Raw genomic sequence first — 15,137 nt, 5'->3', positions numbered from 1 at the left:
AGGCTTTCTTGTTCCATTTATAAAATCCAGGCAGTGCAGATGTTGCTTATTTCTTCAGGGCCCTGGGATCTTCAGAATGGTAAATGAGCACTGGCTTCCGTATAGTCCCCAGTTGCATTAGCCCCTACCAGAGTCTTTGAAGCCAGGCACAGACTTCTCTGCTCTAGCTATGAAGATTCTACAGGGCATCTTCTACCAATGGAAGGCTGTCATGTCTGCATTAAAAATATTTTGTTTTCTCTAACAACCTTCATGAATTATCTTACCAGATCTTCTGAATAATTTGCTCCAATGTCTGTAACAGCACTTAGTGTCACACCTTGCATTTTTACCAGGAAGATGCTAATTAAAGCACTTTCCCTGCCTAGTCCACCAAGCTGTTCCAAGGCTCAAGTGAGATATGATTTGTTAATATACATCATAATCTTTAAAAAATCAAATAAATGCTCAAGTGAGATATGATTTGTTAATATACATCATAATCTTTAAAAAATCAAATAAATCAAATAAATATTCAGATCTTCTGAATAATTTGCTCCAATGTCTCTAACAGCACTTAGTGTCACACCTTGCATTTTTACCAGGAAGATGCTAATTAAAGCACTTTCCCTGCCTAGTCCACCAAGCTGTTCCAAGGCTCAAGTGAGATATGATTTGTTAATATACATCATAATCTTTAAAAAATCAAATAAATGATTTAACTGTGAAATAAAAAACAGAAATTTAGGTTAAAATGTAACAAAGATGATATTTACAGTCTCTATAAATTAAAGAGCAGCTCCAAAAACTTTTCACTATATAGCCTCTAAAATAGCTCTCAAGTATGAAAAAAAATCCAATGGCACACTTTTCTCCGTTCCCTATTATACAAAGGTAGACGCCAAATATCTCAAATTACATGAAAAAGCAAATTCTTAACCGATATACCATTCATCTCAATACACAGCATTCCTCCCATTTCACTTATGTATCAACTGACAAAACCGGAAATCAGAGGATTAGAGATTCACGTGATTTATACTGAATGTAATAACAACAACAACAAAACCGAGCATACATTACCTTTGATGAGAAAAAAGAAGAACAAAAGCCACATAACAAAAATACTTCTGCCTTGCAGCTTATTTCATAAATTTTCACTAAAAATGTTAAGTAAATATTTTGCTTTCCAGTTCTCCAAACATATCCCAAATTTACTAGTTAGCTCACATCTTACTAAACTCAATTTTATAACCAAAAAACAAGTGTTAAGGGTTAAGTGAAATTCCTGAGAACTACCAGAGCTAATACATACAAAGTTATATGAAAACAGAATTAACCCTTAAGATTCATTACTCAGTCGAGTGGTTTTTTTCCACAATACTAGATGACAGGATGCCACACACTCTGAAGAACCCTTCTGCTTCCACAAATTAGATTTTTGAAGCATTGTTGAGATAGAGAAAGTAACTCTCGACTGGAAACAAATAAGGAAAATATTCCTTAGCTCTGCACTGCAGTGAATATAGGATTACTCTGAATGCAGATACCAATGACAGTGCTAATATATACTTAGAGACAGGCCAGCATCAAGATGGTATCCTGGGCCTACACCGAAGGTCAACGCTCAAGGAAGAATGAAGTAGTCCAAGGTTGGCTGTGTCTCCTGTTTTCCAGCAGTACCAAAGACAAATCCTCTCTGAAGAAAACACCATTTCATAATGCAGTATAAACAAAGATTAAGATGAGACAAAGAGCTCATGATTAAAAATCACCAAGAATACATGAAGGAAAACCACCATAAGTGAAAATCAAAAGAAACACAGAGATTTAAACTACAGTGAGATAGAGATGTTGGAATTTAAAATATATAATATATGAAAGCTAATTACTAATTCAAAAAGTAAAGAATACAATCACAACAGTAAGCAACCCTGAAGAAACTATCAGGAGTAAATAGGTAGAATAGATCTGGAAATGGGGGATGGAAGGATTACTGAAAGGAAAAAACTTTTTAAATATGTTAAATAGTAAATTAGACAGATGAGGAGTGAATTATTGAAATGAACGACATATTTTATGAAATATTCAGAATTCAATGTAGGAGATGAGAACATAGAAATATTAAAGTCACAAAAAATTAAAGAGAAGTTAAAAAAAAGAAAAAGGACACAATTAGGTCTAACATACATCTAATTGACATAGAGAAAGAAAGAAGACAGCGGAAGAATAACACTTCAAAAGATGAAGGCTAACATTTTTCTGGAACTTATAAAACTAAACAAAAATATAAGCCACAAATCCACAGATCAAGAACATGCTAGACAGATAAAAAGAAATGCATGCCCAGATACATCAATGAAAGAATACAACACAAAAGAGGAAGACACGATCTTAAAAGTACCAGAGAGAAGAATAAATCATCTATTTAAAAAAATGACAATTCAACAACTATTGAAAACAGGAAAAAATAGAATAGATTCATCAAAAAGGTTGAAAGAAAATAACTATCCAACTAGAATTGTGATCCCCAAAAAATTTTCTTTCAAGAATGAAAATGAAATACATATATTTAAGATAAACAAAACTGAGAGAATATACAAAAAAAAATGGGACTGAAGGAACTTCTAAAGGACATATTCTAAGGAGATAGAAAATGACCCAAAGAGATGGTAAAAGATATAAAAAATGGTAAATATATGTAAATCCAAACGGATGTTTTCCATATAAAATAATAACTGTGATGGAGCACCTGGGTAGCTCAGTCAGTTAAGAATCTGCCTTTAGGGGCGCCTGCGTGGCTCAGTGGGTTAAGCCGCTGCCTTCGGCTCAGGTCATGATCTCAGGGTGCTGGGATCGAGTCCCGTATCGGGCTCTCTGCTCAGCAGAGGGCCTGCTTCCCTTCCCCTCTCTCTGCCTGCCTCTCTGCCTACTGTGATCTCTCTCTGTCAAATAAATAAATAAAATCTTTAAAAAAAAAAAAAAAAAAAAAAGAATCAGCCTTTAGCTCAGGTCATGATCTTAGGATCCTGGGATCAAGCCCCATATAAGGCTCCCTGCTTAGCAGGGAGTCTGTTCTCTCTCTTCCTCTGTCCCTCTCCCTGACTTGGGTACATGCTCTCTCTCTCTCTAATAAATGAATAAAATATTTTAAAAATAATAACCATGATAATATCTAATTTATGAAGAGTTTATAAAAAGAAAACTATAATCATGGAAACTAATAACATAAGTCATAAGGTAGATGACTAGGTTTAAAGTGTTCTTGAATCCTTATACTGTTCAGAACAGGAGTTAAAACATCATCTAAAGTAACCATAAAAAGGAAAGAAATATACATCCAGTAATCTGTTGGACATCAGCCTTAGCAATATTTTTATGGATAGGTCTCCTCAGGCAAGGGAAACAAATACAAAAATAAACTATTAGATCTACACCAACATAAAATGTTTTTGTACAACAAAGGAAACCATGAACAAAACAAAAAGGCAATCCACTGAATGAGAGAAGATATGTACAGATGAAGTTTAATGTCCTAAACATATAAAGAACCTATTGTTTTAAATGTCCAAATGCAGTAAAGGTTAATGTCCAAAATATATAAAGAACTTATATAACTCAGCACCAAAAAAAAACACAAAAACACAAAAAACAAATAATCAAATTAAAAGTGGGCAGAGGACCTGAAAAGACATTTTTCCAAGGAAGACATACGGATGGCCAATAGACACATGAAAAGATGCTCAACATCACTAATCATCAGGGAACTACAAATCAAAACACAATGACGTATCACCTCAGGTCAGTCAGAAATGGCTAGTATCAAAAAGACAAGAAATAACAAGTGATGGTGAAAATGTGGAGAAAAAGGAACCCTCGTGCACTGCTGACAGGAATGTAAACTGGTGCACTACTGTGGAAGACAGTATAGAGGTTCCTCAAAAAACTAAAATAGAAATGCTACATGATCCAGTAATTCCACTACTGGGTATTTACCCAAAGAAAACAAAAACACTAATTCGACTGCACCCCTATGTTTAAGTGTTATTTACCTCAGTCCAGATATGGAAGCCATCTAAGCGTTCATCAAGAAATGAGTGGTTAAAGAATCTGTGGTACATATCTACAATGGAATATTACTCAGCCACAAAAAAGAACGAGATCCTGCCATTAATGACAACATGAAAAGACCTAGAATGTATTATACTAAGTGAAATAAGTCAGACAGAGCAAGATTAATACCATATGATTTTACTCACATGTAGAATAAAAAATGCACCAACCAACCAAAATCAGAAACAGACTCAAAAACAACAGAAAAAAACTGGTCATTGCCAGAGGGGAGGAGTGCAGGAAGATGGGCAAAATAGGAAAAGAGAATAAAGAGGTACAGTTATAAAAATAAATAAGTCACAGAGAAGAAAAGTAGACCATGGGAGTATAGCCAATAATATTATAATTAATATTCTACAGTGACAGATGGAAAATATACTTTTATCATGATGAGCATTGCACAATATATTGAACTATTGAATCACTATGTTGTACACTTGAAACTATTAATAGAACACTATATTCAACTATACTTTAGTAATAAATTTTTTAAAATAGAGAAACAGAGTATACATTTTCAGAGAGAAGAGCATAAATGAAGAGAATAAATGAAGTTTTAAAACAATCTCTAGTAATCAAAAAAATACAAGAAATAACAGATGCATGGAAAAAATATTATAACACAACACAAAATGGTGGAAAAAATTCAAGTTTATTAATGGTACAATAAATGTAAATAAACTACATTCATCAGTTAAAAAAGACACAGCCAGATTTGATTTTTTTATATGCTCAGGTAGGCAATTCACAAAAGAAATGTCTACAACAGAGATATAGAAAGACTGAAAGTAAAAATTAAAAAGAAAAGAAATACCAGGAAAATACCTACCCATAAAAAATACCTACTTTAACATTAGACAGAAAAGACTTAAAAAAAAAAAATTAGGGATAGTAGAGGGCATAAGACAATAAACAACAAGTCAGTTAACAAGAAAGATTTAATATTTCTCAACACAGAAACAACTGATAAAACAGCCTCAAAAATTACAAGTCAAAAATTGTCAGACCTACAGCAAGAAACTACTATGTGTTTATATATTATTTCCAAAGCACAAAAACCAGTATTTCTTTATCAATAATTGAAAAGTTGAGCTTAAAAATATCCAATAAATATAAAGAACATTTCAAAAATACAATTACCAGGCTTGCTATGCTATAAAGAGCTCTGCTACTACAAACTAGAAGATATTCTTTCTTCTCAAGAACACAATGAACATTCACAAAAATTGATCATATATTATAGCCTATTAAGGATAGCGTAAGAAATTTCAAAAACCACTATTACAAAGACCATATTTTCAGGCTACAAAGATATTATGTTTGAAACCAGTAACAAAAATCTTAAATCCCAATTTATTTGAAAATTAAAAGTATGTTCCACATACATGGGAAAATATATTTGCAAAATACTTACCTACAAAATAGCAGAATAAGAATTCCTACATATTAATAAGAAAAAGACAATTCAATAGTAAAATGGCCCAAAAAACTTGTCCTAGCACTTTACACAAGAATATGTCTGGCCAGTGAACAGACATATTAATAAAGCATGAGGCCATTAGCAATCAGGGAAATGGAAATTAGTAACACAAAGAGATACCATTTTATACTCAGTAGATTGGCATATATTGACAATGCCAAGATCTGGACAAGACTAAGGTGCAGGAAAAGGGTTAACTCAACAGGCCTGAGTTGCTCATACTCTGCAGACTCCCAAGAAAGACTGGTCTTCAGGACTGACCCTTGGCCAGTTTCTAGGAGATCAGCTCTGAGGTTTCTGACTAATGAGAGTATGCCTGAATCTTTGGGCCATGTTGAACTAGTTTGATCAGTTCATGCCAATAATGTGACTTATGAGGAAGCCTATTACTGCTCCATGGGGCTGGAGTCTAAGTGGCCAAAGTAAGTCACACAGGAGCTTCATGCTGACATGACTGACCTCCAATAAAAAGCCTGAACACCAACACTCAGGCGAACTTCCCTGGTTGGCAACATTCACACCTTTCTTCAAACATCACTGCTGGGAGAATAAGGTGCATTTGGGACATGTAGAAGCTTGGAGCTGATTTCTCCTGAAAGACACCGCATGTGTCTTTCCCCTTTGCAGATTTTAATCTGTATCCTTTCACTGTAAAAACCATACTTTGAGCTTAACAGCTTTGTCTGAGTTCTATAACTTCCCTAGAGAATCAAGCCTGAGCATAATCTTAGAGACACTAACCCAAGCAGAGATCGGTGAGAATTCTGTAATCTCTCGTGGATGTTAAACTGGTTGAACCCATGTGAAAATAACTTAGCATTAGCTTAAGTTCAGCATTTGCATATTCTGCAACTTAGCAATTTTCCTTTTAGGTACACACCCCAGAAAAATTCTTGCTCATGTGATGGAGCACATACGTACAAGAACAGCAACACTGTTCAAAAAAAGCAAATAAATTATAAACAATTAAGAGGTCCATTAATAAGAATTAGATAAATTCACACCATGGACTATTAAAGAGCAGTAAAAATGAATGACCTACAGCTCTACGTATCATAAATTAGTATCAAAAATTTCACACTGCGTGGGAAAAAAGAGGAATCCACAAAAGAAAAATAGATTATGTTACAATATCATAAGAATCAAAAGTAAGCCAAAAGATATAGTACTTAGCCATGTATTTATTACTCTTTCAATAAAGGATAAGGGAAAGAAAACCACACATTTTCCTTTTTTCTTTTTTAAGATTTTACTTATTTATTTGACAGGCAAAGATCACAAGTACGCAAAGAGGCAGGCAGAGAGAGAGGAGGAAGCAGGCTCCCTACTGAGCGGAGAGCCCAACCTGGGGCTCCATCCTAGGACCCTGGGATCATGACCTGAGCCAAAGGCAGAGGCTTTAACCCACTGAGCCACCAGGCGCCCCAAACCACACATTTTCTTTCAGTGTTACCTCTTGGGGGAGTTAACGGGGTAAGGATGAAGAGATAAAAGACAGATGCAAGTTATCTGTAATGCTCTAGTTTGGGGGTGAGAGCTAGTCTTCAAATGACCACAATGATCCCCATTTTCTCTTATTCACCCCTTTTTTGTAGTTTCCCTCCACAGTGTACCAGAGCTGGTCTGTATGGCCAGTAGGAGAGGAAAGAGGTGATAGTATATCACTTCTAAAATTAAGTTGTGAAAGATACTGCAACTTCTGTCTTGGCAGCTGTTACTCTCTTTTTCAAATTATTATCTCTGAGGGGTGCCTGGGTGGCTCAGTCGTTAAGTATCTGCCTTCAGCTCAGGTCATGATCTCAGGGTCCTGGGATGGAGCCCTGCATCAGGCTCTCTACTCAGCAGGAAGCCTGCTTCTCCCTTTCCCTCTCCCACTCCCCCTGCTTGTGTTCCCTCTCTCACTGTCCCCTCTCCGTCAGATAAATAAATTAAAAATCTTAAAAAAAAAAAAAAAAGTATTAGCTCTTGGGGAAGCCAGCTGCCATATAGCAAGAGCAGTCCTATAGAGAAGCCCACAGCTGAGAAACTGAGGCCTCAAGAGAACAGCTAGTAAAGAACAGAGGCCACTCATGCTTGGAAGCAGATCCTCCAGACCAGCCATGCTTTCCTATTACTGTAGTCCCATCAAACATCTTTATCAAAACCTCGCCAGAGACCCACAACTTCCCAGTTAAGCCACTCCAGATTTCTGACCACAGAAACTCTGGGAGATAATAAATGTCTAATGTCTTAATCTGCTAAGTGTTGGAATATTTCTTACACAACAATAAATAATACGATTGGAAAGGTATTCATGGATATTTACTTATGACTGTTTCATTTCATGCAAAAAACATATAAGTTATATGGATTACTTTGATTTATCAAATATATCTCAAAGGGGGGAAATGAAGTTGCAAATGTCTCCATACATTAATTATAACAGCAGGTTCTTTAACAAATGATTCTTTTGAGAGCCTATAAATGGATATTCAAGAGGAAGAAAAGAAAAACTCTGGGGCAAAGTCAATTTTCAGCTTTCTTAAACTATAAAAGAGTAAATAAAAATCAAAATTAAAAAAACAGCAAAAATTTACAATCTGAAGATCTTTTAAAAACAATCTACAACTCTCTTACTTTACAGAAAACAAAACAGGTTCAGAAACATTGTTAGTTGTCTAAAGTTGATCTCATTTTTCCAAACTTCTTTTACGAGAATATGGTGGGCATAAAGGACACTACATTAAACATTTCCCTGACATCTCGAGAGGTAGAGAACTGTTCAAATAAATGGAAGCTACATTCTCAATTAAAAAAAAAAATTAAATCCCGAAGTTTTCAGTATTTTCTTGAAAACCTACTGTTTCCCAAAGAGTATACAACCCGTGTCAAAAAAATGACAAGGTAGAAGTCTAGCAAAAGAATGAACACAAGGGGCGCCTGCGTGGCTCAGTGGGTTAAAGCCTCTGCCTTCCACTCGGGTCATGATCCCAGGGTCCTGGGATTGAGCCGCACATTGGGCTCTCTGCTCTGTGGGGAGCCTGCTTCCTCCTCTCTCTCTGCCTGCCTCTCTGCCTAATTGTGATCTCTAATATTAAAAAAAAAAAAAAACCAGAATGAACACAAAATTTCAAAGTGTTTATCTCTTGGTATGAAGCAGAGAGGTAGAACAGAGGGTACAAAGATAGAGTGCCAAGTTATCAGTAAGGCTCCAGTGCCAGGGGTAAGTAGCAAGTACATGACAATCGATTATATTTTTATGCTTTTCTTCCTCCCAGCAACATTGTGAAGTATTAAACAGTAACACTGTCTTGCATATATATATATAGTATTCTACTTAAAAGGAGAAGAGATGAATTGTAACTGCCCTTCATATAATTTGTTTTTTTAACAAGAATTACCATGATATGAATATGAAAATATAGAGCTTTTAAAAATAAGGGATTTTTAGAAATGGCCTTGATGACAAGGAAAAAAAAATGAGATCTCTGGTTCAAACAGTTTTTCTGCATTAAAACAAACTGGTCAGGTACAACAGCTCTTAGCAAAGGCTAGGAAATATATACTTGGTATCATAAATCCCAAGTTCTACAATGAACGTTAGCTCAAATGCGAAAAGTAAAAAGTACTACAAACAAGTATTTGTTCCATGAAAAAGCTAATATTAAAATAATTCTAGTCATAAATTTTTTTTTAAGATTTTACTTACTTATTTGAGAGAGAGAGAGAGAGGGCTGAATGGCAGAGGGAGAAGCAGACTCCCTGCTGAGGAGGGAGCCCAACATGAGACTCAATCCAGGACTCCAGGATCATGACCTGTGCCAAAGGCAGATGCTTTACCAAGTGAGCCACCCAGAAGCCCCTCCACTCATAAACTGTACTGCACCATTTCAGAGAAACAACTTTTAAAATATTATGAAGATTTTCCTTTTAGCAATGTTAAAAACCAGAAATATTTAAAAACCATATGTTTGGGGCACCTTGGTGGCTCAAATGGTTAAGCATCCACCTTTGGCTCAGGTCATGATTTCCAGGTCCTGGGATTAAGCCAACTTCAGGCTCCCAGCTCAGCAGGGATTCTGCTTCTCCCTCTCCTTCTGCCTTTCTCCCTGCTTATGCTCTCTGTCTCTATCTCTCAAATGAATAAAATCTTTAAAAAACAACAACAACATATTTTTCCACTACTCAAGTATTCTGTGTATTATGTAACAGTATAAGGCTCTCAGTCATACACTTACATTTTACATGCTGAAAGAACAAAGTTGGAAGACTCACATTACCTGACTTCAAGACTTACTATATAACTAGAGTAGTCAAAACCACTGGTTAAAAGGACAGGCACAGAGATAAGTGGAACAGAACACATTATTCAGAAACAAACCACACCTATGTGGTCAACTGAATTTCTACAAATGGGCAAAGACAACCCAAACCAAGAATGAGTACTAGTTTATAGGACAAATGAACTAGTTCCTTCAACAAATAAATGGCTCATCTTTAAAGAACAAACTAGTGTATTAAATAATATAAGATCTCTAGTAACAAAATGCCTGTGGACTTTATCTGGATCCCTGTGGAATAAGGCAACACAAAAAAGATACCTTTTCGTAAGCTATAACGTTGATTTGGTATTAGGTGAAGTTAATATGTATAGCCAAAAGCTAGAAGCAACTAAGATGTTTCTCATTCAATGAATCAATAAATAAACTGTGGTCCCTCCAGACCAGGGAATATTATTCAATGATAAAGAGAAATGAACCTCAGTCCTACCCGACATCTGGGAAGAGGGGAGGATAAAGAGTTGACGCATGGGGGATTTTCAGGGCAGTGAAACGACTTTATATAAATAAATTCTGTATATGACAGTGGATACAGAACATTGTATGTTTGTGAAAACGCACGCAACTATACAATACACAGAATGAGCCCTAATGGAAACTATGAACTTTGATTAATTTAAAATATTGTTCTTTTATGGATCAATATTGGTTCATCAGTTATAACAAACGTAGGGTACTAATGCAAGATGTTAATAAGAGGGAAAACTATCTTTACCATTCTGCCCAATTTTTCCATAAACCTAAAACACAGATCTAAAAATTAGTCTATTAATTTTAAAAAATAATTATCACTATAAAATGGTCAAAATGCTATTACTTCATTCCATTAAAAAAAAATTTTATATATATATATATATGTATTTATGTGTACCTACACAGAGAAAAAGAATGAAAATATATTTCTGTGTGGCAGAACTGTGGGTCATTTAAAATTTTTTTCCTTTGTGCTTTTCTAAAGTTTCCATGATGAACACAATGATACATAATGCTTTTTGAAAAGGTAAGATAAATAACTTGTTAAACTATTCAGAAAATTAAATACTTCTGCAAAGCTCACTCCACATAGATTTGTGGCTACGAGCACTGAAAAATCTAAGCTACTTACCTTCAGGCATAATGTTTTGGGTCATCCGTGATCCAGCAGCAGGGGCAATAGTGTTACAATGAATGTTGCTTTTCTGGCCTTCAATTGCAAGGGTATTTGAAAGGCCCAGAAGACCCAGCTTTGCAGCACTATAATTGGCCTGGCCAAAGTTGCCATATATTCCTGAAGCTGAGGCAGTCATGATAATCCTAAAAGGAAGATCAATCTCTCAAAATCTCTTTTCCATGTTTTTGATAACACAGCAACTCTAAAGCCTTTTATTTTCTTTTTCTGTACTATTATACCCATCAAAGGAAATTCTGTATACTGTCATTAGGTTCCTACAGTCATGATTCATATATGCAAAATAATATTAGTAATAGAAGTAATCTCTCAAAATTCAACTACAAGATTTAACTGTTTTAAAAAGAATCCCTAAAAAAAAAAAAAAATCCCTGATCAAGACCAAATGAATTCAAGTATAAGAATCTATATTCATTAGCTACTGAAAACAGCAATAAATATCTATAAACATAAAATAAAGTGAAAATGTGTTAAGGTTATGGTAAGAAACATTAGGAAAATCAGTTCTAATGCTTTAGTTATCATTACTTTGCCCCTCTCTTTCTGGATAATATTGAATGTCTCATATCAAAACAATGCCACCTCCAAAATGTGAGCCCATCTCACCCTCTTTAGTAGACCAAGTAAAATAATTTGGATAATTTATTTTCAGAAACTGAGAATCAGGAGAAGCTAGAACTGTCCAACAGGAACAGGTATCACAAACAGTTTCCTCTAGTAAATGTAGCATGAAATCCAGGTTAACAGGAAAGAGCCAGCCAGAGTCCACGGAGCCACCTTGTGGCTCTGCCACGTTCCTGGTCACTCACACGGACACAGACACAGTCCTACAGCTCCCAGTTTCTAAAGACCAACTCATGTCGGACCAGGACCAGCGAGCTAAACACAGCACTCGTCTCTCCTCAGCTGGTCAGTGGACACAGTATCACTATACTTTGGTTAGAGAATGAAGTACAGTTGAATCCTCACCATTTGTATACTGCTAGACTATCAAAATGAAAAGTGGGAGGTGAAAAGAAATATATAAAGTTGGCCGGCTCAGCTCATCCTTGACCAAATGACACCAATTTAATGAGAGGGTACATGCCAAGAGTACATTTTAAGTCTGCTCATGTCTGAAGAGATCTTCTTCAATGCCAAAGCACTTACCTTTCCCTGTTCACAAGGACCCACGCACTACATTCCCGACCCCCACCCCCGAGAGGCACACACAACTCTACCTTCCAAACTTCTGTTTCTTCATATGATCCCAAGCTGCCCGGGTCACTTGGAAAGAGCCTCGCAAATGGACTCTGTGGATTATATCTAAAACAGTAAATTACTTTTATTAGATACTTTGTCAAAAATTAAATAGGCATGTCTCAGAATCAACATAATCAATGATTTATTTATACAAAGATGTTTATTTTATACCAGCATTCAAGATCAACTATGGTCATATTGCTCCCTAAGTAAGCATTTTTGCTTATGTCCCAAGTATTTAACCAATCAACAGTTCATACCCATTCTCCCTACAATTTATGATAAAATTACTATAATCCCTGTACACATCTAAATACAATGCCATCTTTAATTTATGCTCACTTCCTATAAAAATCCACTAATACAAACATCCAAGAATTTTACACATAAAACTGGGACCAATACAAACATTAGTTAAAGTATAATGTGTACAACTGTTGAATCACAATGCTGTGCACATGGAAATAAAAAATAAAAATGTTTTATTTATACTCTACAACTATACTCTAATACTGTATTTATACTCCACAACTATACTCCAATACTCCAATAACAACTATACTCCAATAATGAAAATTTTAACAAAACAAATAAATTTTTTAAAAAGCATAAGCACAACCTACACAGTTCACTGTCCAAAAATGTTTGCCAATTGATATTTCCCTAAACCCATATTTTTATGAGGGTAAATTGCAAATGAGTTGGGGCAGAAGGGATCAGAAAATGGAGGGAGAGAGGTCAGGGGGCAGAGAGAGAGGCCCATCTGTTCTTAGAGATGTCCATCTAATGAACAGACAACTTGGGGAATGATTCAGATAGACAACTCTAGATTTAATTTTACTCTTCTAATTACCAAGTTTTGGGGTGGTTTTTTTTTAAGATTTTATTTATTTGTCAGAGAGAGAACACAAGAAGGGGGAATAGTAGGCACAGGGAGAAGCAGGCTCCCCGCTGAGCAGGGAGCCTGAGGTGGGACTCCGTCCTAGGACCCTGAGATCATGACCCAAGCCGTAGGCTGTTGCTTACCCAACTGAGCCACCCAGGTGTCCCTAATTATCAAGTTTTTAACCACTTTTAAAACTTTGATACTATTTATTTATTTCTGTTTCAGCCTAAAACCTCGACAAATGTTTCCATGGGTATATTAGAAGAATAATGTAAAAGTGACAAAAGGAACTTAAAAAAAGAAAAAGAAAAAAAAAGGGAAAGGTCGCTAATGGGTTAGGTGTTGCGAACTTAGGATGAACCGAGAGGGGCAAAAGGTCCACTGTTGCCCCCGCCCAGAGCAGAAAAGAAATCAACAACATAAGCCCCTTCGGCCAACAAATCCTATCTTTCTCAGCTTCTTCCTTTACCCAGTGGTTAAATCAGAAAGAGGAAATTAAAAGCCCTTCTTTGCTTAATTCTCAATCACAGAGATGCTTTGCTTCTTCCCAAAGAACTGTGGCGTGCACCCCAGAAGCACGCTTCAACGACAGTGATATAATTCACCTTAGTTTGTGTGCTTCCTGCACTTCCAGCCCCCAGTTTGTTTTAGTTCTGATGGCCAATGAAAAGCAAAGCACAAAGGGCACCTGGATGGATCAGTCAGATAAGCGTCTGCCTTCGGCTCAGATCATGATGCCAGGGTCCTGGGACCAAGCCCAGCATCCGGCTCCCCATTCAGCAGAGAGTATGCTTCTCCCTCTCCTTTTGCCCCTCCCCCGCAGTTGTGTGCTCTCTCTCTCTCTCTCTCAAATAAATAAAATCTTAAAAAAAGAAGAAAAGAAAGGTATGAAGAGCAAACAGAAAAAAAAAAAGTGATTTGTTATTTAAACCCAATCTTTCCAACGTGCCATTCCTAATGGGATTTTCCCCTACTCACTAGAAGCTTCAAAATTACATCTAGGACCCCACCCCCCACCTCCAGTTCTCAGATCTTGAACATTTTCAGGGCCCCAGACTCCCTTCCATATCCTGCTCTTGTTCTTGAAATAAGATTCACACCAGTAGCCAAGCATGTGGAAGACAAGTTAATACAGCTGGAAAAAGCTAACAACTTCTCAAGAAGAAAAAAAGGAAAACGAATGAAAGACAAAATCTTTCTGCCAAATGACTTTAAAAAAGTTTTCATTTATCAAATGTTCAAAAGAAAATAGATTACTTCCAACCATTGTGGTCATTTTCAGTTGTAAAGCTTATTCATCACGTTCATCATATACATTAGCAAAGGCAAAAGTAGGTAGGAGCAGGTTTTTCCTTAAATATATAAATGTCTCAAATATTAAAACACTAAATGGATAGGTATCCTCCGCAGAGACAAATGTTACAAACAACTTACCCCAGTCTTCATCACTTATTCTACCAAAAGAATTGTCCCTCAGAATTCTAAAAACAATGATATAGGTTAGGAGGAGGAAAAGTACCCACTTTTTAATAAAATCAAAAACTTCACAAGCACATTATTCTTGAAATGAAAAAAGAAATACTCACCCAGCATTGTTGACCACAATATCTACAAGATAAAAAAAATCCAAGTCACAAACATAAAAACAAGTGTATTAATCTGCAATGGCTTACAGCTCGTATTTCTTTCAAAATTGGGCTTTTTCTCCCCACATGGAAAAGTAAATAATAATAGTGGCAGAAGAGTGCTATCAAAACAGAATTTTATACCTATAGAAAAACAAAAAAAAACAAATGTGTTTATAAAAGAATTCAGTAGAATTCAGTTTTCACAAATAAGAAACTGAGAAAATGCTCATAATTTTTTAAGAGTTTTTAAATCCAAAAAACTATGAAACAAACTCAACACATTTTTGCATTAAAAAATGCCACCTGGAGCCTATTGGGAAAT

General features: G+C 35.8%; 1 protein-coding gene across 1 annotated transcript in view; it reads right to left on the bottom strand.

Moving 5' to 3' along the window:
* The window catches only part of HSD17B4 (hydroxysteroid 17-beta dehydrogenase 4), a 90,537-nt gene that overhangs the window by 59,374 nt on the left and 16,026 nt on the right, over positions 1-15,137 (bottom strand). The window contains exons 5-8 of the mRNA XM_044263463.1: positions 14,774-14,795; positions 14,622-14,668; positions 12,280-12,364; positions 10,997-11,184 (exon numbers count right to left, since the gene is read on the bottom strand). Of these exons, the coding sequence (XP_044119398.1) occupies positions 10,997-11,184; positions 12,280-12,364; positions 14,622-14,668; positions 14,774-14,795 (342 nt within the window). The remainder of the gene's footprint in view (positions 1-10,996; positions 11,185-12,279; positions 12,365-14,621; positions 14,669-14,773; positions 14,796-15,137) is intronic.

The sequence above is a fragment of the Neovison vison genome, chromosome 1 (assembly GCF_020171115.1).
Source record: "Neovison vison isolate M4711 chromosome 1, ASM_NN_V1, whole genome shotgun sequence".
Classification (NCBI taxonomy): domain Eukaryota; kingdom Metazoa; phylum Chordata; class Mammalia; order Carnivora; family Mustelidae; genus Neogale; species Neogale vison.
This window is presented reverse-complemented; position numbering and strand designations above follow the sequence as displayed.